Source organism: Paramisgurnus dabryanus, chromosome 16 (genome assembly GCF_030506205.2).
Source record: "Paramisgurnus dabryanus chromosome 16, PD_genome_1.1, whole genome shotgun sequence".
Taxonomy (NCBI): domain Eukaryota; kingdom Metazoa; phylum Chordata; class Actinopteri; order Cypriniformes; family Cobitidae; genus Paramisgurnus; species Paramisgurnus dabryanus.
The window spans coordinates 1,103,855-1,128,381 of record NC_133352.1 but is presented as its reverse complement, the minus strand read 5'-3'; the positions used below and the strand labels follow the sequence as shown (position 1 = coordinate 1,128,381).

Here is a 24,527-nt window from a genome sequence, read left to right as displayed (position 1 = left end):
CTGTGAGACATGATAACAGCACAGAGGGTCTCATTCAAGTGACTGCTCTATGCTCTCTAGCTACCTGGTGGGTGGAGACCTGCGAGTAGGGTGGTGGGCGGGAAAATTCAAACTGAATGTGACGAAACTTTTTGTTACGTCACAACGGAGCTGAGTTTTAACTCGCGCAATCTGAGACTCAAGGGAGAGGACATTCAGAAACCTGTATCTCACTCAAAACAGCATGGATGGATTTTTTTCCAAGTTTGTATGCGTGTGGGAGCATCAGAGACACAAAATAACACCCCAAAACCCAGAAAAAGTGAGTTTTTCATAATACGGGCACTTTAAGACATTCTTCTTTAACAAAGCATTCACATAGAATGTCCAGTAAATGTACTTTTCCCGCAGTAGTTATTTTGTCTAGAACAAAGCACTCACATACCTCATATGGGTAATTTACTCTTGCCGCAATAGTTAGCCTGTCTGAAACCGAGCTGAATTAAACCACTATAATGTATGACACTTGCATTACATGCAAACGGCCCCTACGCTAATAGAATTCTGTTTTTGTCTCCCTGTCTCGTCCTCGACCCTGAGGACAATGAGACAAACAGACCCAGTTCCTGTTGCTGTGAAGGTCATCGCACCACTGATCTACTGGCTGTCCTTCAACGTGACGCCCAACCGATGCGCGACCAACGGCCACCGGCTGAACCAGTTTAATCCGCTTACACGCTTCCTATCCCTACCGTGTCTATATATTATAAATATAAATATTCATTTCTCCCTAGGGTTTTTTGTCCTTCTAGGAGTTTTTCCCACCGGGTTTTCTCCTAGGGGGTTTTTTAGTCCCAGGGAGAGTCAGCCAACTTTGGCTTAACTTAGCACTTTACTGTATACGTTACATTATTAATATGCTCGCTTACACGGTTTTTTATCCTTAGCCGCTATATTCTACTTCTTATACTATGTATTGATTTTCAATGTTCTCCTCTACATCTACTCATGTAAAGCTGCTTTGCAACAATTAACAATTGTGAAATGCGCTATATAAATAAAATTGAATTGAATTGAATGCCCCCAGACCCCCCTAGAGGAGTAATATTCTTCTCACCTTTCAACCCAGTCTCACCCCATGTCGTCAATATTTGACGACACTTGACCATTCGTCATATGTTGACGCGAAGGGTATACCTTTCGCGTCATTTTTTGACGAACTGGGGACTTCAATACTATTACGTCCGTTGCATTCTCTTTCCTATTTTCTTACCATTTCCGCGTCGGTTTAGGGTTAGATTTACATAATGACATCCCTACCCAAACCTAACTCTAACCCCAACGCCAGGTGACAACTGTTTAATTTCGCGTAGACTGTTTAATTTTGCGTAATCTAACCCTAAACCGATGCGAAAATGGTAAGAAAATAGGAAAGAGAATGCAACGGACGTAATAGTATTGAAGTCCCCAGTTCGTCAAAAAATGACGCGAAAGGTATACCCTTCGCGTCAACATATGACGAATGGTCAAGTGTCGTCAAATATTGACGACATGGGGTGAGACTGTGTTACACCTTTTTCACCCCTGACCCCTTTCATGCATGAAAGCTCCAAAAAAAAAAAATCTGGAATTTGGGGTTAGTTGAACCAATGTTAAAATCATAAAGTTATTTTACAATAGACATATGTTTTTTGTGTGAAAAAGGGTGGGTGGTGGAAGTGGAGCTCATTGGGTGCTCAGCACCCCTAAAGCTCTAACCCTAGAATCGCCTCTGCTATCAACAATATACTTGAAATGGAGCCTGGCAGATTTGAACCATTTTGTTTGTCAGACCTTCCCTATGATTAGTTTGAATCTTGTGGGTTTTGAGTTGGCAAAAGCAGACAAGGGGAAAAAAATCAAAAAGGTCCAAGAAAACTGTGAGAGATCTGAAAAAGGTTGTTGGGAAAAGGAGACTCTATGTTATCGCTCGTGATGAAGTGTGCCAGGTACGGTATAGTTTCAGAGTGTCAATACATTTGTGTAATTACATGCAGTAAGACATTTTCATGTTGATGTATCAACAGACAAGCAACACGTCTCTGAGTCTACCTATAAACATAGATGCATCAGAACCTTCTACAAGAAATCAACAAGAATCAACAGGAAATGCTGCAATAACAAATGATTTAGAGGTAATTTTAAACTTGACGTCAATCGTGTGGATTGTGGTATATGGAGCTGCCTGAAGTAAACATATAAAGTAGACTTGTTCCCTCGGTCAAAATCAATGGAGCTAGGGTCTGTCCATATAAACTTCCCTCGTCCACTTGACGAAGTGGAACACACTTCAAAATGGCGACAGGGATTCCCCTGAGGGGACGTGTTTAGGGAAGTTCGCAAGTGCATGTCTAAAACTGTAGTGGAATGCAGCCTTTACATGTGTGTGTTCAAATGAAGCATTCAATTCAATTCAATTCAATTTTATTTATATAGCGCTTTTCACAATTTGGTAATTGTATCAAAGCAGCTTTACATAATAGATGTAGTGAAAAGCACAGAAAATCGACAGATAGCATAACATAATACACGATAGCACAAGCAGCTAAATTAGCTGCGGCTATAAATCAACATTATAAGCAAACGTATTACTAATGTAACGTATAGAAGTTAAGCCCAAAAAGGCTGCCTCCCCGGGTTGAAAAACCCCCTAGGAGAAAAAAACCCCGGAATTTTAGCCGGGGAAGTAAAAAAAAGTCCTAGGAGGAAAAAACCCTTGGGAGATATATATATATATATATACACATTGAAACGGAAGGAGATTAAGTGGAGATTAAGCGGGTTCTGCCGGTGGTCTGTGGTCAGGCATCAGCTGGACATCACGTTGAAGAACAGCCAGTAGATCAGAGGTGTGCCGACTTTCACATTTACCGGAACTGGATCTGGATCTGTTTGTCTTATTGTCCTCGTGATCGAGGACGAGACAGGCAGAGAGAAACAAAATCTTATTAGCGTAGGGGACGTTCACATAAAAAGCAGGTGTCACACAGTAATGTGGTTTTAGTCAGCTCGGTTCCGGGCAGGCTTAACTATTGCTGGTTAAGTGTATTACATATAGTTGATGATTTTAGAAACAGAAAAAGAACTCGTTTGACTAAGGCCAGAGGCCCCACTGCCGTCGTTAATACTAACGTACAGTGGCAAGCTGTTCTGTATGACATACTATTTTTAAGGACATGGGAAAAGGCCAAAATTGCAAACCGACCATATTTGGTAATTAAGACTCAATCGACAACCAATGCAAAGTTTCAGCATATTACTAAAGAGTATTAATGACATTTACCATGTTTTGGGATGTTGACGAAAAAAAAGGTTTTAGTTTATTCATTAATTAATTTATTTATTTATTAGGTTGTACAAGCTAGCTATTGGAAGGTAAGTGTATTACATATAGTTGATGATTTTAGAATTAGAAACAGAACTCGTTTGACTAAGGCCAGAGGCCCCACTGCCGTCGTTAATACTAACGTACAGTGGCAAACAGTTCTGTATGACATACTATTTTTAAGGCCATGGGAAAAGGCCAAAATTGCAAACCGACCATATTTTGCAATTAAGACTCAATCGACAACCAATTCAAAGTTTCAGCATATTACTAAAGAGTATTAATGTCATGCTTTGGAGTGTTGACGAAAAAAAAGGTTTTAATTTATTCATTAATTTATTTATTTATTAGGTTGTACAAGCTAGCTATTGGGAGATAAGTACTATTGCTTAAACAAACTATGCGAATGCCTTGTTAAAGAGAAAAGTTTTAAGTCTAGATTTAAAGTTATCTACTGTCTCTGATTTTCGGACGTCGGTTGGTAAATCATTCCATAGCTTAGGGGCTAAGTAGGAAAAGGATCTGCCACCTTTAGACACTTTTGATATTTTAGGGATTATTAAGAGGCCAGAATTTTGTGACCGCAATGCACGTGATGGATTGTATTCTGATAATAATTCTCTAAGATACGAGGGTGCTAGGCCATTTAAGGCTTTGTAGGTGATTAGTAATATTTTAAATTGTATACGATATTTAACTGGTAGCCAGTGTAAAGATGCCAGAATTGGGCTTATGCGGTCATACTTCTTAGGGCGAGTAAGAACTCTTGCAGAAGCGTTTTGAACTAGCTGAAGCTTGTTTACCTGATTTGCATGGCATCCTAGAGGTCATAAAAGCGTGGATAAGCTTCTCTGCATCTCATGCAGACAACATATGGCGTATTTTTGAGATATTTCTAAGTGGAAGAACGCTGTGCAGCAGACATTGGAGATATGGCTGTCGAAGGATAAATTTCTGTCGAACATCACACCTAAATTCTTAACCGTGGTGGTTGGCACCACAGTGCAGCCATCTATGGGCAACTTGTAGTCTGTCATATTATATTTGTAGCGATTCGGTTCAATAACAAGTATCTCTGTCTTATTGGAGTTTAGCATAAGAAAGTTATGTGCCATCCAGTCACTTATATCGCTGATGCCGTCTGATAGCTTAGAAAAATTGTGTGTTTCGCTAGGATGTGAGGAGATGTAAAGCTGTGTGTCATCTGCGTAGCAGTGAAACTGTATGTTATGATTGTTGATAATATCTCCCAGAGGTAACATATATAACGAGAACAGGATAGGACCTAAAACTGATCCCTGCGGTATGCCGTATTTAACCAGGGAGTGATGTGACTCCTCCTCATTTACATATACAAAGTGATAGCGATTGGTTAGATACGATCTGAACCAGGCTAGCGCTTGACCACTGATGCCAACATAGTTTTCTAGCCTATTAAGTAAGATTGTGTGATCTATTGTGTCAAAGGCTGCACTAAGGTCTAATAATATAAGGAGTGATATTTCGCCACGATCGGATGTTAGGAGAAGGTCATTTGTAACTCTAAGCAGCGCTGTCTCTGTGCTATGGTGGGGCCTGAATCCTGATTGGAACTTTTCATACGTACTATTATTTGCTAAGAATGTACGTAGCTGGCTTGCCACTACTTTTTCTAATATTTTGGAAGAAAAGGGAGATTTGAGATTGGTCTAAAGTTATTTAGATCTCCCTGGTCAAGGTTTGGTTTTTTAATGAGCGGTCTAATAACTGCTAGTTTGAAAGCTGTTGGAACGTAGCCTAATTCTAGTGATGAGTTAAATACATTTAGTACTGGGTTAGACACTATAGGGAATACCTCTTTGAGTAATTTTGTGGGAACAGGGTCCAATATACAGGATGATGATTTGGATGACGATACTAATTTAGATAGCTCTTCTATTGTAGTAGGTTTAAATGACTCTAGATGTTCGTATGGTAAGCTAGCGTTAAATATATTACTGGATAGAGTGGTGGCTGCTTGGGTACCTACAATGTTTTCCCTAATAATCATAATTTTCTTAGTAAAGAAGTTCGTGAAGTCGTTACTATTGTGTGGGAGTTTATTAGTGGGTTCTGTTTGTTCTTTATTTCTAGTCAGTTTCGCAACTGTGCTAAAGAGGAAGCGAGGGTTATTATGATTTTCTTTAATTAGATTGCTGAGATACGTAGATCTGGCAATTTTTATAGCCTGTCTGTAGTGTTTAACACTCTCTTTCCATGCTGCACGCCATACCTCTAACTTTGTGCTTCTATAGTTTCTTAGCATAAAATTTCCATGTTGATGTATCTATAGACAAGCAACACGTCTCTGAGTCTACCTACAAACATAGATGCACAAGAACCTTCTACAAGTAATCGACAGGAATCAACAGGAAATGCTGTAACAGCAAAGGATTAAGAGGTAATTTTAAAATTAAGATTGATTCAGTAAACTCCACACCCTAAATACTCTGGCTTTGTCTGAAATAGCCCTGTTTGTCCTTATTCATTATTCCCTAAATTAGTCCACTAATGCCCGCACCCTAGCCTGCCTGTCACTGTCCTGAGTCAACCGCCTGCTGGTTGTCGGTGTGAAGATTAGGGATGTAACGGTTAAATCGCGTGTCCCATTAAAAATGCCTGTCTGAAATCGATTTTGAATCGCAAGGCTGCGATTCTTTGTTTCATGCACTGCTTGTGCGTGTACTACGGCATTTGGTCAGTAGGAAGACCTTATCAATCTAAAATCATTATGAGTCGAATATAACGTTATTATAACGTGCATATAAAAAAGCAGCACTTGTTAAATAAAAATCATTCAAAATATTCTTTATTATCATGAAAATACCTGAAACAATTTGAAGAACAGCGATATAAATATTCCTGTAGACATTTCCTAGGATAGCGTTTGCAATGCTACTTCTTCTGTGGCACAAAGGGAGTTTCTGCATTTCTCATTGAACTTTTGAAGGCGCTGTACATTTTGCAGTCCTTACGAACCCCCTTTCAAAATTTTTTAGATGTCTACTATAGACAGAGAGAGAGACGCTACGTGCATCGGAGCTCCGTCGAGTTCATCATCTAAATCCTATTTTCTTACTATCTTGGTCCTATTTATATAATATAATTTATTAGTGTCATGATCCTGTCTTCAGGTCACAGTTTTCTAGTCATAGTGACAGGATCATGGCAGCCCAATGTTTTGTGTGAGAGCACTGGCTTTGTTTTTTCCTAGCCATGTTCTTTCTGTCTCATCTCCTGCCCCTGCCCCGTTGTTTCCTTGTTAATTATCCCATCATCGTTTGAATCATGTCACCTGTTCCCCTCTTGATTTGTTCCCTTATTTAATGTCCTTGTGTTTGCTGTCCTGTGCTCGTTCGTCTTGTACCAGTCCTGTTAGAGCTTATGCTATTGCTAGTCAAGTGTATCTTTTGTCAAGTTTATTGTTACGCCGAGTCGGTTTAGTGTTAAGTCAAGTCTGTTTAGTGTCTAGTCTAGTTTGTTTAGTGTTTGTTTACCTAGTGTCTTTTGCCCCCTCGTGGGTTTTGTTTTCTTGTTTCTTTTTCAATAAAATTTTCTGTTTAACTGTTTGTACTTGGGTTCGTGTTCAGTTCCTGACAGAACGAACGAGCCAGATCAGATCCCAGCAGACTTTATGGATCCGTCCTTGATTGCCCACCACAGCCGCTATGTCCACTGGCATGCAGCAGAAGGGTGCGGAGGTTAGGTCCTTCGCCCAGAAATTCCTGGACGAGGCTCGTCTAGCCGGCCTCAACGGAAATGAACTGAAGGTGATCTTTTACGCCTACGTCGATGAACCTCTCGGCTCCAGGGAAGTGGAGATGCTTAAACCCCTGGACTTCATTGACATGGTCCTTTATGTGGCGAACAGATAGGAACCAAGGGTTTTAGCTAAGGCTGCACCTCCATCCCCTATGTCAACTATACCTGAGGGTTGTGTCATCGGAGTGATGACACGGGAGGATCCGGCCCTCACCACCTTGAGCCCCGAAAGCTCTGTCCAGCCTGTCAGCCTTTGGGGAAAACGTGAGCGGAGGAGATTGTGGGAGTCTGCGTCCGAGGGGTCCTCCTTTGAGCCTGCCACACCCGTCACACACAGTGCCTTCTGCCTTACTTTCTGCAGCCCGGCCTAGGAAGAAAAAGAGGAAGAACGGTATCGCCAGTCTTCTGCCTCTGCCAGGGCTCTCGGCTCTCCAGCCTGCTGCAGCCTCCCCTGTGTCGGCTTCACAGCCAGTTGCAGCTTCCCAAGCCTCTGATTAGCAACAGTCGGAGCCTACGCAAACCACGCACAGACCTGCCAACCTGTACGCATTTTGCGTAGCAGGTACTCATTTTGACCTCAAAGTACGGTGGTACGATTTGTCACTCTAAACTACGCAAAAACATGATGACGCCCTTTGCCGCGCGAAGTACTCAAAAGAAGCAACAGATAAAAGAAAAATATGTCCAATCATAGCACTGGGCTCATCCACCACATAGAAAGTGGGGATGATTGACAAGTCATATGGCCAATCAGTAACAAGAGTCTGCTATCGATGGAATCACAAAATCCAGCGTGATCTCCTTCCTCCACCTGCAGTTTCTGACCATCTTTTTCAACGGAGAGTTAAGACGTCTGACCCGCTAAGGTAAACTGGTCAGGGTGGATGTGCAAATAATGAAATAATGCATTAGCTTAATCCTATGAAGTCGACGGTCGCTTGGGCTCCGTTTCATAACGTGCACTTGACCGCAAGATGCGCTAACATTACTTCTGATTTGTAAATGAGCATCATTTATAATTGAGCGCTTACGAAAAAGTACAATGATTTTACCATGGGGAGAGCATCCAGTTTTAGTCAAATAAAAATGGAAAGTTCACTCTCAGTGAAGGGAATCCACCTGACATCCGAGTGAAGCGGATTAAATGCGTTCTGAAATAATGCGCTCTTGATAATTGTCAATAAAATAAAACGTCATATACAAACCACATCAAATAAAGTTTTATAAATGGAGAATATCTCGTGTCTCGAGCATCCACGTGATAGGTGCCTATGCCGTACTGTACTGCACTGTAAACAAAGCTACAATAAATTACAGACAGACATACAGTTAACAGCACTACTGTCACAGTTATGGTTGAATTTAAAGCAGTGTTAACTCTAAAATACTGTCTTAAAGGTATAGTTAACTTAAAACATGTAATTCAGTCATAGTTTACATAACAGAACAGACCATCCAAACATTTATGAGTTTCTTTATTGTGTGATACCCAAGTTATTTTAAAGAGTGTTGATGACCACAGTGTCTGGTCCCCACTCCATTTTATTTTTTGCTAGTCAGGGAAAAACAACAATTTTTTTTCTAATTTTTTTTGTGTGTGTTTCACTCAAGAAAGAAATCATGAAGGTTAGACACAATATGAGGTTGAGTAAATGATAACAGAATGTCATTTGTGGGTTAACATCTCCCACTATTTAACAGTAATATCACTTTTAACAGTGTTTGTGCAGAAATGCTAAACTTTGGAGAATACAGCATTTAACATTAATAATGTTATTAATCACCATGTAAGGCAAATTTAGTTAAACATGATTTTATTCACATTTATAATTATTTTTAAAGCAGATTATGGCAGGATGGGGAAAAAGATGCAATGTGCAGCATGTTACCTTGAAAGTTACCAAGAGATGTATGTGCGTGCATGTGCGCGTGCTTGTGTTAAATTATATGTTAAAAACCTGTGTTCTGTCCTTTCGGCCAATGCTACTGTACTCAAAAAAAATTTCCAAGGTTGGCAGGTCTGCACGCAGCTGTCAGCGCAGCCGCCAGCACAGCCGTCAGCGCAGCCCGTGCAGCCGCAGCCGTCAGCGCAGCCAGCTGCAGCCTTCCCCGTCTCGGCTCTCCAGCCGGCCTCAGTGCCCCCTGTGTTCTTTCCTGTCCCTCTTCAGCCTTTGGATCCTGCCCTGTTCCCATCTACCAACCCTGGACCCATCCCATCTCAGCTTTATCCCTCTGCCTTGCCCTTGCCTCCCTTTATTGTCCCCCCTGGAACTGCCCCTCATGTGCCCACTGTCAAGCCTGCCTCTCCTAAACCCCCTATCAAGCCTGCCCGGACCCCCGCTCTAGACTAAGTCCCTCCCAGTCTGGACCACCCCCGATGAACTTTCTTGTCCCCCCCTTTAATGATGTTTTTGTTATTTCATCCAAACCCTGTCATTGTAAGTTGTTGTTTGCCATTGTGTTTGTGCATTGTTTTATTGGTTTTTCTCTGTTTCTCAGTATGTCCTGTCTCGTGTCTAGTGTGTTCCCTTTTGTTCCCAGGTGGAGTCCCTTAAGGGGAGGGTCCTGTCATGATCCTGTCTTCAGGTCACAGTTTTGTAGTCATAGTGACAGGATCATGGCAGCCCAATGTTTTGTGAGAGCACTGGCTTTGTTTTTTCCTAGTCATGTGCTTTCTGTCTCGTCTCCTTACCCTGCCCCGTTGTTTCCTCGTTAATTATCCCATCATTGTTTGAATCATGTCACCTGTTTCCCTCTTGATTTGTTCCCTTATTTAATGCCCTTGTGTCTGCTGTCACAAGTTTATTGTTACCCTGAGTCTGTTTAGTGTTAAGTCAAGTCTGTTTAGTGTCTAGTCTAGTTTGTTTAGTGTTTGTTTACCTAGTGTCTTTTGCCCCCTCGTGGGTTTTGTTTTCTTGTTTCTTTTTCAATAAAATTTTCTGTTTAACTGTTTGCACTTGGGTTCGTGTTCAGTTCCTGACAATTAGTTTATCTCAAGAATACTTTACCATGATGATTATTGAGCAGTATTACCACGTGAAACGATTTATCACTAATTAACACCCAGTGTTAGCATATAGCCCGCTAGCATCAACAAACGGTGCCGGCTTTAGTCAGCATTTGCCGATCTAATAGCGGATTCATCCGATGTATGCTTTTCAGACCTGTACTCACCTGAGCGGGAAGCTGTGGAGGAGTTGATACCCGGTTTTCGCAGATCCAACTAGGCATGGGCCGGTATAAGATTCTGGAGGTATGATAACCTTTAGCAAAAATACCACGGTTTCACGGTGTTACGCTTTTGCCATTGCAACACTAAAATGTGTTATTTTTTAAATGCCAGGTAAAAATAAAGCCTTTAAATTATAATATGCTTTCAAAAAATATATAATATTTTTGTAATGTATATTAAATGTAAACATCAAATCAATCACATGACTTAATGATTTAATGAATTTTGTATAAACACAGCTCATACCTTGGAGACGGTATCACAGAATATTTAAGTGGTTTTGAAACCTTGACTGTTTAAAACCTCGGTATACCTTGAAGCCGGTAATCGGCCCATGCCTAGATCCAACGCGAGGTACAGCGCCCAGATCACCCTGGCTCCAGACGTCCACAAGCGACTGAGGCAGGCAACAAGTGAGAACCCTACGCGATGCAGCTTCACGGACCGCATTCGAGTGAAAGGAGACGCCACCGCCCAGCATGAAAGCGGTAAGACTCCGCTTGTTATTGTACTACTTGCCACATGTATAGTTTAGCTTCTGCCGTTAGCATAGAGGGGTTTACATGCACTAAGCGTATTGATGTAGTAAGGCTGACTGAGAGGGTTTCTGAACTAGAATCGCGCATCCGAACGCTAGTTGAGGATAGTAAGACCGCTAATGTTAATATTACAAATACTGTATTGAGCGCGCATAGTGTTAAGCGAAATACTAATGGCTCGGTTCCGACATCAGATGCTAATGTTAATATTACAAATAATGTATCGAGCACGCATAGTGTTTATCGAAATACACATGGCTCGGTTCCGCTCGGCAGACTAACTCTGTGACTGTCAGGCGGCATAGTCATATACGGCAGCCATCTAAGACCCCTAGGGTAATTTCTAGCAGATTCGATCCCCTAATCAGTACACCAGCTGAAATGTCTGTTAAAATGCCCTGGTCATTGGAGATTCTATACTCAGGAACGTTAACATTGAGGCACCAACCACCATAATCGACTGTATACCAGGAGCCAGAACATCTGACATTAGATCCAAACTTAAAGTGCTGGCTAATGCTAAGCGTAAGTTTTCTAAGATTGTTATTCACACTGGCACGAATGATACCAGGCTCCGCCAGTCGGAGATCAGCAAAGATACCATTAAAGAGATGTGTGAAATTGCAAAAACAATGTCAGACAATGTTAAATCAAGATCACTTATATCCCAGCACTTAGAGTCTATCTTACCAGAATATCAACACATTTTTAAATGTATCTGTTCCTTGAACAAACAAATATAGAGCACCGCTTGCCAAATCTGGTACAAATCTGGGGCCGTATTCACAAAGAATTTTGAGGCTAAAAGTAGCTCCTAACTGGCGAATTTAGGAGCAACTCCTAAAAATACTGGGCGTGTCACTCCTAACTTTAAGACTCCTAATTTTTAAGACTCCTAATTTTTTTCACTAAAAGTAATTCACGAAGCATTTTAGCCCTAAAAGTAGCACCTATGTCTGGGACAGCTTAAAAGAAGTCGAGAGGACTCCTAACTCACTAAGACCCAGAGATGTTCACGAGTCCCTCATCTGAAGTCTGAGTCGAGTCTGAAGTCTTTCAGCTGGAGTCCGAGTCAAGTCTGGAGTCTTTATCACTGAAGTCCGAGTCGAGTCTGGAGTCTTTTGTCACGAGTCCGAGTCGAGTCTCGAGTCATTTCATGCATTGCCGAGGGGAAAAAGGTCCATTTAAAAATTCTGTAAATACCCTTTTTTATTTAAACAGTTATCAGTACATAATATACATGTAAAACACATGTAAAAGTACACTTTTATTTAGTTAAAACTAATCAAACTTTACCTTGAGATTAAACCTATTTTTTACACTAAACGGTGTAAGCTTTTAAGAGACTAACTGTTCTTCCTTTGGTTTCAGTGTACTCTTTGAACCTGGAAATAAATGTGGATATATTTAATAAACCAAATCCAAGTTTTTAATATTTTGAAGAATAATATTATTATTAATTTATTTTTATATATTATTATCATTAACTTCTTAAACTGTTTTGTTTATATTAATAGTTCCACAGTTTTAACAAGGCTCAAACATAATTCAATATAACAATGCACGATTGATCGATAATGTCTATCCAGTTCATTATGTTAAAACCTGTTAACCTAACCTCCCCAAGAAATCACATTGCCAAAATAAAATAGATACCGTTTATGAAGCCTTTGCACTTAAAGCACAAGTTTGGTCTAATTTGAAAGCAATCTCATGGAACTTTATTAAGAAGTCAAAATTAATTGCTGTCATAATGACAGTAGTTGTTATAAAGAGCTTAAATAATACATTTTTAATAACTCAATAAAAACATACATGACATATTTGTATAAAAACTAAATAAAACTGGCCTCAGAAATTTGAAGTAAACATAATTGAATTAATACTCCAAATATGCACACTTTGACATGAATTAAAACCCCTGATGGACGTTGTTTTGTCGAGTGCTTTCATGACGACCATAGTATTTTTCTCAATGACTGCGATGAGAGTCTTATTTCAGATTATAGGTATGTACTCTGTTTTACATTTTTATAACTCCTGACAAGAATGAAGACATTATTTTCACTATAGGATTTTCATAATAAAATAATGGTCAAAACTAAATCTCTTGACCCCATTTAATGATGAATAGTTGTTTGAGGTAAATACATTTTAAACTAACAGTAACTGAATTAATGTAAATAAAGAATGCTTTAGGACGCCTACATCCTCGTGCGGGTTGTAATCTCTCTCTCTCTCTCTCTCTCTTTCTCTCTCTCTCGAGCGAATGATGGTGGTATTGGTAACCTAGTAACCAGCAGTAAACAAAACAAGGTTCGTGTGGTAAATTGAGACATAACTGCATGTAATCACAATGGAGCAAGTTATTAATGTATTAGCATAAAATTATGGTGATGGAAACCAAATGGGGCGAGCAGAGTTAACGTGACTAACCTTTGTGGGTGTGTTCTCAGGTGTCTAATAAAGTTCGAAGTTGTTGTCCAAGTATCCTTTATGGTTTTTCCACATTCTTTGCATGTGGCTGTCCTTCCAGAAATGCCGTCTAAAACATTTAAAAAACCGAACGATAGAATATATGGCACTGCCGGTCCCGCCATCTTTATGAGACTCTTATCACATTTCAGATTTTACGCGCCGCACGTCATTGAATTCTATAATAAGGGTCCGGTCCGATCCCGTTTACTGCAGTACAGCATACACAAAAAAACACACATAATCCTTTTAATGAAATCAGTAGTTAAGGATAAAAGACTCGAGTTGATTTTAAAATATTCACGAGTCTTTTATGTCGAGTCGAGTCAAGTCTGAAGTCATTTCAGTTCGAGTCTGAAGTCGAGTCTGAAGTCCTTAAAAATGCGACTCGAGTGCGACTCGAGTCCGAGTCACTGACTCGAGTGCCCATCTCTGCTAAGACCTATTCACAAAGGATCATAAAATGGCTTAGGTGCTGTCTGATCCTCCTTTACACGGACAGTTTCACCAACTCACGAGCTTGCCTAGACTTAAAGGTCCCATATGGTCAAAACTGAAATTTTGTGGCTTTTTTCATGATAACTGAGGTCTAGGGGCTATGTAAGTACCATATAAGTTTCAAAATAGTCATTTAAGGTTCAAATGTGCATGGCCTGCTTGAACTAGCTGTGAGTTAAAACTAGGGATGCACCGAATCCAGATTTTTTAGGTTCGGCCGAATCCCGAATCCACCGTTTAAGATTCGGCCGAAACCGAATACCGAATCCTACTCGCATCCTTATTCCATTAACACAGTAAAACACATTAATGAATTATTAGGGATGCACCGAATCCAGATTTTTTAGGTTCGGCCGAATCCCGAATCCACCGTTTAAGATTCGGCCGAAACCGAATACCGAATCCTACTCGCATCCTTATTCCATTAACACAGTAAAACACATTAATGAATTATACAACGTCCACAGCATGTATTTTTCATTTTATTTAATTTTAACTGTACATTATGCCAGGATGACAAGTTGGAAAACTATTTTGACAATTACCATAAGCCTATGCATAATGAAAGCGATGCGTTGCGACACGCTCGTTTTTCCAATAAGCAAGCAGCTCCGCGCTGAAAACAGTATTTAACTTTGAGTGAGAAGCTCCGCTCGTCAATGTCAGTTTTCACACAGCCGTCCAATTACAATGGAGGAGGGGTGGGACATTACCACAGCAACCAACCGGCTCACAGCTGAAGCATCACAGCTACCAAGCGCTCGGCTGAAAAACAGCTGGCATTTGGTGTCCTCAAGGCGTTTTCAGCCGTGTTTAAAAGTTTTGGTGTGTCCAGCCCCTAAAGCTCACCGAAAGAAAAAGCTCATCTCCACGTCAGCACCCGATGTGTGTAATCAACGGCCGCGTGACGTCGAGCAGCGTAGCGCAAGCCTAGGATTCGGTTCGGTGGAAAAAAATTCTAGGATTCGGCCGAACCCGAACCCCGTCAAAAAGCCCAGTATTCGGCCGAATCCGAATCCGAATCCTGGATTCGGTGCATCCCTAGTTAAAACGTCTCGTTTGAACTTCCGTATATTTGCTACGTCACCGAGTAACAGTCGCCGCCTTCAGTCTCCACCCCGAGCACTGTCCACAGTCCACCGCCCCACCCCCTTTCTGTCACAGAAACACCAGAGAGAAGAACGAACCGTAGAGTAAGGCGAGGAGGAATATCGCACCATGTCAAGGAAACGCTGTTCAATCGAGGGATGTTTTGAAAACAAATCATTGCACAAGCTTCCGAAAAACGTGAATATACGAGACCAGTGGCTAATGTTCATTTTTTCGGAAATTCCGCAAAACTTCAGTTCAACAATTTCCGTCTGTTCCAAACATTTCTCAAGTGACTGCTTCGTCAATCTGGCCCAGTTCAATGCGGGTTTCTGCAAGACTCTCCTGATCAAAGCTGATGCAGTCCCTACTTTGTTGGGTCCGACTTCAAATCCACAACCCGTAAGTAAACTTTATACTAGGGATGCACCGAATCCAGGATTCGGATTCGGCCGAATACTGGGCTTTTTGACGGGGTTCGGGTTCGGCCGAATCCTAGAATTTTTTTCCACCGAACCGAATCCTAGGCTTGCGCTACGCTGCTCGACGTCACGCGGCCGTTGATTACACACATCGGGTGCTGACGTGGAGATGAGCTTTTTCTTTCGGTGAGCTTTAGGGGCTGGACACACCAAAACTTTTAAACACGGCTGAAAACGCCTTGAGGACACCAAATGCCAGCTGTTTTTCAGCCGAGCGCTTGGTAGCTGTGATGCTTCAGCTGTGAGCCGGTTGGTTGCTGTGGTAATGTCCCGCCCCTCCTCCATTGTAATTGGACGGCTGTGTGAAAACTGACATTGACGAGCGGAGCTTCTCACTCAAAGTTAAATACTGTTTTCAGCGCGGAGCTGCTTGCTTATTGGAAAAACGAGCGTGTCGCAACGCATCGCTTTCATTATGCATAGGCTTATGGTAATTGTCAAAATAGTTTTCCAACTTGTCATCCTGGCATAATGTACAGTTAAAATTAAATAAAATGAAAAATACATGCTGTGGACGTTGTATAATTCATTAATGTGTTTTACTGTGTTAATGGAATAAGGATGCGAGTAGGATTCGGTATTCGGTTTCGGCCGAATCTTAAACGGTGGATTCAGGATTCGGCCGAACCTAAAAAATCTGGATTCGGTGCATCCCTAATAATTCATTAATGTGTTTTACTGTGTTAATGGAATAAGGATGCGAGTAGGATTCGGTATTCGGTTTCGGCCGAATCTTAAACGGTGGATTCGGGATTCGGCCGAACCTAAAAAATCTGGATTCGGTGCATCCCTACTTTATACACATTTTTAATTATATAATGTAGCAGAGAAAAACGAAATTCTATATAAGAAAAGATTATGCAACGCTAACGTGATGCTAACGCGATGCTTCGTAACTTTACAGTCTATGGTAGCAACAACTTTTTATATAATATGGTGAAAGTTACAAACACCGTCGCTGTTGGTGTCTTTCGTTTTTGAGTTAAACACGTGAGGTTCAGTCATCTCAGTCTCCGTGTTTGTGTTTTACTAACATGTAGTACTTCCATGGGTAACTGTATTTCAACTGTTGGACAGATACGGCCTTAGTACATCATGTAAATCAACTTTGTTGTAGGAGGGAGATGTAGGGGAGGGTTTTATGTGTGTATGAATGTATTTACTTATATAGTTTATTTGTTTTGTTTTCAAAAATCAAAGTGATTTATTTTTATTTTTAGGGTACCTCACAAGATTCACAAACGACCATCACCACGACCATCACCCACAAACATGCAAGCACCCAAACTGACCCCCCACTAAGGAAAACAGTTGGCACACAGCTTTCACTTGGAACACTAGCAGAACATGTGAGAAGCAAAGGTAATAAATATTGCTTGTCTTATAAAATAAATAAAAAAATCTCAATGTAACTGAGCTATTTGTGTTGTAAAGTGTACAGACAAAAAGGACTGATTACATGATTGCATCTGGCAGTTGATACACAGTCAAAAGTCTTTTCATTTCACATGATCATGAATTTACTAAATTACAATGTCCATTTTTATATTTGTGTTACTAGCCACACAGACAGACACCTTTTTAGGTGAAATGCCACTATTCTCAACACCATTGAAGGGGAACGTGAGTGGTGTCCTGGGTTCAAGACCAGCAAAGAGACCACGCCTTGAGGAGGATGAAGAGGAGGACACATCAATTGATATTCCTGAGCCTCATGACTCCACATACAATCCAGAAGATTCTGTGACTATAGTCACAGAATCATCACAGGTGTTGTAAGTGTAATTTTTTTAAAAACAACTTATTAACATTACATACAAGTCCTCAAATTACTATTATAAAATGTAACTAGAAATAATGTTTTCCTAAAAATTTCCTAAAAGTACATAAAATAGAATTTTCCATCGCTTTGTTTTCGACTAACAGACCCACAAATGGATACAGCGACACCAAGTACATTGTTTATGGAAGCTGCCTCTTTGAGCTTTTTGAGACCTGTCCTGTGTGCCAACGAGTTTGTGATGTCACCCCACTAAGACGTGGAACTTTCTTGGCCATAGACCAACTGTGCCCGCACTGCCAGTACTCCAGAAAATGGAAGAGCCAGCCTGTCCTTGGAAGCAACCCTGCAGGGAACTTGCAATTGTCAGCTGCCATATATTTTAGTGGTGCATCTTTCATTCAGCTTGAAAAGGTATTTTCAATTTATATTTATTCTATTTTTTATTTTTTATTTTTCAAAAGTTCTATTTTCATGTATATGTGTGTGTGTGTTTACTTTTTTCCGGATCTGTGTATGTAATACCTTGTGCATTTTCTTTCATTAGATTTTCAATGCGATGCATATAGCGTTGTTTAAATACGACACTTTTAGAAGACATGCTCGGATGTACCTGGAACCAACCATTATCCATAAATGGGGGAAGGACCAGGAGACACTTCTGCAGCGTCTGAGCCAACATGACAAGGCCATAATTGGAGGTGATATGAGGGCGGACTCACCAGGTATCACTGCATGAAAAGTGGAATTTTCGTCAGAATGTGGCACTGTAGATTGTTGTGAAACTCCAAGTATACGACTGCGCATGACAATTTGCAGCCAACACCGAAAACTGCCGTATGTTGTCAGAAGTTGCCGTGGGTCTTGCTCTGAAGTTGTCCCCCCTTCCCCTAATTCTAGGGGAGGCTTTAACATGTAAATGAACATGGTGTGAGCTATACAAATGCAAATCAGGGTAGCAGCTGGGGGAGTTTTACTCAGGTGACATTCTGAGAGGTTTTAAACTTTGATTTTAATAAAATCTCTGGTATCAGTATAGCCAAATTACAAACTCTTAAATTGTAGCTTGAATTGATTTATTTTCAAAGTATGCTACACTGTTAACCCAGATATTGTCTTAATGATGTAAACATTACTTAATATTTTGAGTTTTGGACATATACTTAAAAATATATTATACCCATAATCCTTTGTCCCTGAATATTATGATTATTTAAGCTTTTTTACAGAATTAAGAACTAATAAGAACTTTAACTACTTAAATATTTGTTAAAATGTCATAGAGGTTTAGGCCGGTGACACACTGGATGCGTGGCGTATCTGTTGCGTGTCAGTTGCGTCGCGGCTGCGTCGCGTTTTCTGTGTCTGTACATACCAGAAGCATGCCTGACTCGGCGCTGACGCGCTGCTGTTGCTATAGGTGACGTATATTTTGGCTGGAAACGCTTCCAAGACGCTTGCGTGTGGCGTGAAAAATAGGCGTCGGTTCTATTTCTAGCAAGCACGCGTTTTCCGCGCGGCTCGAGCCGCGCCTGAGACGCGCGTCTCATGCTGGCAGTCTGCAAGCTCTAACCTGTTAACATGGAAGCCGAATTAAAAACGGACACGCCACGCAGCTGAGACGCTCACGCCACGCATCCAGTGTGTCACCGGCCTTATGCTCTAATATTATTCATGTTGTTTAGTTTTAAATGATAAATTACCATTTTTGTTAATGAAAGTCACCGTTCAGGTGATCAGTGTTTATTGACATAAACAGCACATTGTATTGTATTTTTCGCAGTTTTGTGTGTGTTCAGTGGAGAATCAAGTTTATTCAATGACTGACTTAGTCATGAGTTTTGTGTTATAATACCATTTATAACACTAAGAGAATTATAATTATAAATGAATTAAAAATAGAAAATCTTTCAACTCAGTTTACTAAGCGGAGATGTTGGACAGAGTAATTCAAAATCATCTTTAGGTTTAATGACAATCATTTATCAAAATATTTTCTTCATCATTTATCACAATACTTTCAAAATATTTTTCCCTAATTTTTTTTAACTATCCCTTTAAGTAGATTCAGTTTGTCCAGGCTAACAGTATATATTAATATCTCTGTATGTCATTAGCAATAACCAATGTTAGGTAAAAAAAAGATACACAAAACAATTTATTTCAACAATTTTAATTGTTTTAACAGAGTTTTAATCAGGCTCAATTTGTGCATTCTATGCAAACAACATGTCAAACAACAAAATGTCTGTCTGGAAGGGAATGAAGCAAGGAAACTTGTGCAATTACATCACAGCTCAAATACTGTGCATAGTGGCATGACTACAGTTATTGAATTCACATATTGGTAATCCTGCCATACTTGTCCATCATATACATCTCCTAACACACCCTTTGGCATTTCCCGCTTTCGCCTTTCATCTAATTTCTCTTCAAATCCAAGTCTTTTAACAAGTCCTCCCAGAGACTGCACAACACTCTTGTATCAGTAAGAACGTATTGGATGGACATACTCTTCACTGCTCAAATATGTAGTCTTGCTTAGCAAGGCAGAGCCACATTTCTTCCTTAATGCAGACCTCTGCTGTGGGTGATTGTAGAATGGGATGTGACCACAAGTCCTGCAAACCTTTGTACCATCCCGTCTGAGCTCATAGGTTTCAGTAAGCATGTACACTGTCATACATTTTGGACAACCCACATACTGTAAGAAGTCGTCACGGAGGATACCAGTCAATTTCATCATGCCCAAAAGTTTCATTAACAAGTGTTCTGGTTTTTCACTTCTGGCCTGATCACTTCCATGCTCCTCCCCATCTTGTATGTGAGGATAGGGTTCACTCTGCTCCTCAGCAAGGATTTCCCCCTCTTCATCCACATAGTCATCCTATGAAATTTTAAAGGACATATTTAAAACACATGCAATGCACATACTCAGCACCACCATTAGACCATTAGAGATGGAAAAGCCCATCGTTAATATGGCTATTTGAGATTGAAAAGTCCATCATGAATGTGGCCATTTGAGATTGAAAAGTCCATCATAAATGTGGCCATTTGAGATTGAAAAGCTCATCGTTAATATGGTCATTTGAGATTTAAAAAGAACATAATTAATATGTTCATTTCTCATCAATAGGGCCATTTGAGTATGAAAAGATTTGAAAACTGTAGTTGAAAAAGATCATGTGCATCTCAAACAGCTAGCTTTAGTGCAATGAACCAGTTAAGTACTTTGTGGGAACTTCATCCACTTCAACTTCATTTTAGGATTTTTTAATACTTTATAAAGTGTGTTTATACTTTAGTTGCTTTCATTAGTTAACTAACAGAAATTTAAGAGTGGAAAACAATCATGTGGGTGAAAATTGTTAGGTTTTCCCATTTCAGCTCTGGATTAGCATGTATTGAACTTTATACTAGTATATCCAAATGTAATTTCATGCTTACCACACAACAGGAGATGTCCAGGAAAAGACGAATGCTTTGGTCATCTGCTGTTTCGTCTGAAAAACAACAAACAGAAGATAACGTTATGCATTATAACGCGATATTCCTATTCAATTATAATTTACTATTAAAATAACAACAACAGTGATAATCAACCACATTTAACTCCAACGTTTTTGTTTAACTTGTTGATTTTATTTTACTTTACTTGTTGATATGTTTTAGTATTGTTTAAAATTATAACATACGTAAAGCAAGCCAAGCTTATATAAAAAATATGTATTTATGCTCACCGTTGTCTGAACTGAAATTCGCTGGGTGCGTTTCTTCAAATTCTTCAATCACTTCTTTTTCTGGGTCCTCGGAGTGCATTTCACTTTCACCAATCTCTCTAACTCCAGTAAAGTTATCTTCCGGGTCTTTACACATGACGGGACATCACTCACAGCGGGTTAATGACTGGATAGCAGCAGGCTCTGTACGTTATCTGACGTAGCCCTTTTGGATTTTTTTCTCCCAAACTCCATTTTTTAAATAGCGCTTTCTGTGGTCAAAATACTGTGTATGACACACTTCAGTGTTGCAATGTTTACAGAAGCGCCGAGGTCGTTTCTTCAGTCTTGGGACTTACATCTTTCAACTGACAGCACACTGTGTTGATTTCACACAGAGCTTCCGGCACATCGCGTTTGTTGTTTATATCATACGCATGCGCACACGTCTCACAAGATTTTCCTTATATCAATAACCTCGCATGTGATTGGAGGAGCCCGACAGGCTTCTCGCCTTCGTCCAATCATGTGCGAGGTCATGGTCACGGCTCACACAGCAGTGTCGACAAGCGTAACAGACGTTTGGTTTGGTGTTTGTAACTCTCCAAGAAGAGCAGACGGGTGCACAATCCCAAGATTGCGGTAAGAATAATTTTATGTATAAGCATATTTTTTGAAGTAGCCCAAGCTGTGTGTTTTATAACTAAGAGGTGTTTTTTGTCTTGTAATTTACAGGAGGCTGTACGGCGTCTCTGAGGCACACTGCAGGCGCTATGAACCAGAGCAAAGGTAACGTTACGATTTAAAGAATATGTTTTTATTCTTGTATAAGGAAATAGATACGTTAATAGATCCGAGCTTAAACCCACACATTTTGTTTTCACAGACTAACGTCGCCTCATAACAAAGCCGTGACCTCCGATTTGCTTGGGGCTATTTCAGCAAGTCCAGATTTACTGCTGAGAATGAAGACATTGTTTGTAAGTATAACTTCTAATGTTTTTCCTAATTTCTTGTTTAATTGTACCATGACTCTTTTTATTAATACCAGTCTCATTTAATTGTTTTCCAGCTGCCCGTAAGACGTATTATGAGTCGGTACGCCGGAGTTTCAGATACAAACAACCTGAACTCGCATCGCAGGCGGAAAATGCGAAAAGTTTAGCTCGGAGTCGATCCAGAAGAAAAATTGTAAGATTTATTATATTAGATCAGTTTTTTGTCAATGTGAGTATTTTTCAGGTCACTTATTGTCCTTATTGATTGTATTACAGTTGCTGGAAGCGAGACGAAGTGTGTTGGCTGAGGATGAGATGGACATTTGGAAGTGCGCCACCATAGATCTCATATCTGATGAGGAATACGGCATTGTTGGCGGGGTGTCTGGATGTATTGTGCGGCCACCGCCCTCTCGCAGCCTGGAACTCTCCGAGCTCTGTGCCACGCTGCAATCCAGATTAGAGGCGATACCAAAGTACCGGGCAACTCACCATATACGCGTGAAAAAGTGACTTTTTTACAACGTTTTTGAGTTTTTTTTTTTCAACACTTTGAAAAAGATTTTTAGGGATCTTTCCCGAACATCTTAGGCACTTTTTGACGTGTTTGGAGTACAATATAAGAGACATTATGCTGCTTTGTACATAGTTGTGTGTTTATAAATAAAGCTCTTTCTTTGAATAAACAGCTGTGTGTTTATAAATAAACCTCTTTGTTTTCTCTTATATTCCTTGATGTTGTGAATAATGTAGTACATAGCACAATGACATTAATATATAAAAAATGATAACATAAATTATTTATTATTATTGGGGTTTACATTTATAATGAGCCAGGGTGCCCAATAACCCCCCTCTTTAGAGTAACGGCCCGACTTGAATTTACTCACTCGGTATTGGCTGAAGCCACTACTTTTAAACAAGAAAAATCCCTTGTGATTGGCTTGAAGTCATCTGCCAACCATTCACGGGGGATTTTACTTGTTTAAAAGTTGTGGCTTCAGCCAATACTGAGTGATTACATTCAAGTGGGCCATTACTCTAGTTTTGCTGCTATTCACATGCTAATTAGGCCAGAGACGCTCTAACTGGCCGGCAGAGGTTTCGCTGCTATTCATATGCTAATTAGAGGCATCGCACCCGCGCGGGGCTCTCCACCTACGTCATGGTTCGTTTATGACAATTTGTGACACAGACAAACGCGAAGCTCGCTGCTGGTAAATTGAGGAAAGCTGCCGAAAATTCGGGAGATTTTCGGGAGCCTACAGGCGCTTACGGGGACGAAAATCCCACTTTTCATGCAGTGTATAAAATTCTTGTTTGTCATCTTCAAAATGTTATTAATGCTATATCTTTTCAGAAATAGAATTTTTTTTTATTCATTTTTGCTCTTTCGTGTTTTCCCTCAGGACACTCTGCAAAGTACGGAAGCTACAGTGTGATGAACCTTCGGGAAAAAACGATAATTGATATTCAATTGGTGCAGGTCAGTGTGAAGTGCACGAGAATGAAAATATTGCTAGTGGCTATTACTTGATGACGTGGATATGTTCCAAAGTGATTTTGACAGAAATATAGTCAGTATAGACTTTTTTTAATGTTGAAAAACTTGATTATGATTAAGTTCCATGTTATAGTTTATAGACATCAAGCAACCATTGCTAGAATAACATAGAAATATATTTTAAAACAACCATGTCTTTTCTATACCACCAGAGTAACGAAGTTGGTGGTAGCTACCATATGGAACTGGAGGGCCTGAAAAGGAGCCTTGCGATGCTGGCAGCACGTGGTATCGAGTTGGACTACATTGTCACCGACCGTCACCCACAAATACAAAAATATCTCAAAGACAACAATATCAAACAGTTTTATGATATCTGGCATCTGGAAAAAGGTGAGGATATTTTGCTAAAAAAATGATTGTGTGATTGTGTACTCTGTTTTAATTTACATTGTCTAATTTGCCCTTTGTCAAAAAATTTTCATTGGTATACAGGCTTGTCAAAGAAACTGGACAAGATTGCAAAAGAGAAAGACTGTCAAGAGGTGAGAAAATGGCAGCGTAGTATCAAGAACCACGTATACTGGACTGCAACATCATCCACCTCTGGACAAGAGAAAGTGGCAAAGTGGAAGTCACTCGTCAACCACCTGCAAGACATCCACACTCATGAAGACCCCCTCTTTCCAAAATGTGAACATCCAGAAAAAGCAGCACAGACCCGAGCAAGTGGTTGCAGCCAGGTGTGTATATAATATGCACAATCCTACATCTGTCTATGATCTATTTTTGGTTGATACATTTTTATTACAATGTAAACATGGAATACTTAGACGCTACTATGCCTGTTTTTATTGTTAATGTGTACCTGTGGCAAAAATAAATTTTTAAATGCTTATCAATTTCTGTACTACATATATTTGTACTATCTTTTGCTAAAAGTAATTACAACACTTCTGTAATATTGTTTGTATTTTAGCTTCTAAACCACTTTACAAATTGGATAAAACATTAATGAACAAAAGGGTCCTGAAGGATGTCGAGAAGTTGAGTCCCCATCATCAGACTTCTTCCTTGGAGGCATT

The 24,527-nt window shown here is 40.1% G+C and overlaps 2 protein-coding genes and 1 long non-coding RNA gene across 3 annotated transcripts in view; 2 read left to right on the top strand and 1 right to left on the bottom strand.

Annotated features, from left to right (window-relative positions):
* Positions 1 to 24,527, bottom strand: part of LOC135760864 (uncharacterized) — a 271,903-nt gene that overhangs the window by 241,380 nt on the left and 5,996 nt on the right. The window lies entirely within an intron of this gene.
* On the top strand, positions 16,665 to 17,957 carry LOC135760867 (uncharacterized). The gene is made up of 4 exons (XM_065274869.2): positions 16,665 to 16,800; positions 17,000 to 17,213; positions 17,365 to 17,632; positions 17,766 to 17,957. The coding sequence occupies exons 2-4, from the start codon at positions 17,029 to 17,031 to the stop codon at positions 17,955 to 17,957; spliced, it is 645 nt and encodes a 214-aa protein (XP_065130941.2). The 5' UTR covers positions 16,665 to 16,800; positions 17,000 to 17,028.
* Positions 22,328 to 24,197, top strand: LOC141280889 (uncharacterized). The gene is made up of 4 exons (XM_073812146.1): positions 22,328 to 22,439; positions 23,348 to 23,424; positions 23,655 to 23,835; positions 23,938 to 24,197. Exons 1-4 carry the CDS (start codon positions 22,328 to 22,330, stop codon positions 24,195 to 24,197), a joined length of 630 nt encoding a protein of 209 aa, XP_073668247.1.

Coding starts and splice junctions, on each gene's coding strand:
- LOC135760867 (XM_065274869.2), top strand. CDS start 17,029: ATGCCACTATTCTCAACACCATTGAAGGGGAACGTGAGTGGTGTCCTG. Junction 17,214..17,364: donor ACAGAATCATCACAGGTGTT/GTAAGTGTAATT, acceptor TTCGACTAACAG/ACCCACAAATGGATACAGCG. Junction 17,633..17,765: donor CTTTCATTCAGCTTGAAAAG/GTATTTTCAATT, acceptor TTCTTTCATTAG/ATTTTCAATGCGATGCATAT.
- LOC141280889 (XM_073812146.1), top strand. CDS start 22,328: ATGTATTGTGCGGCCACCGCCCTCTCGCAGCCTGGAACTCTCCGAGCT. Junction 23,425..23,654: donor TTGATATTCAATTGGTGCAG/GTCAGTGTGAAG, acceptor CTATACCACCAG/AGTAACGAAGTTGGTGGTAG. Junction 23,836..23,937: donor TATCTGGCATCTGGAAAAAG/GTGAGGATATTT, acceptor ATTGGTATACAG/GCTTGTCAAAGAAACTGGAC.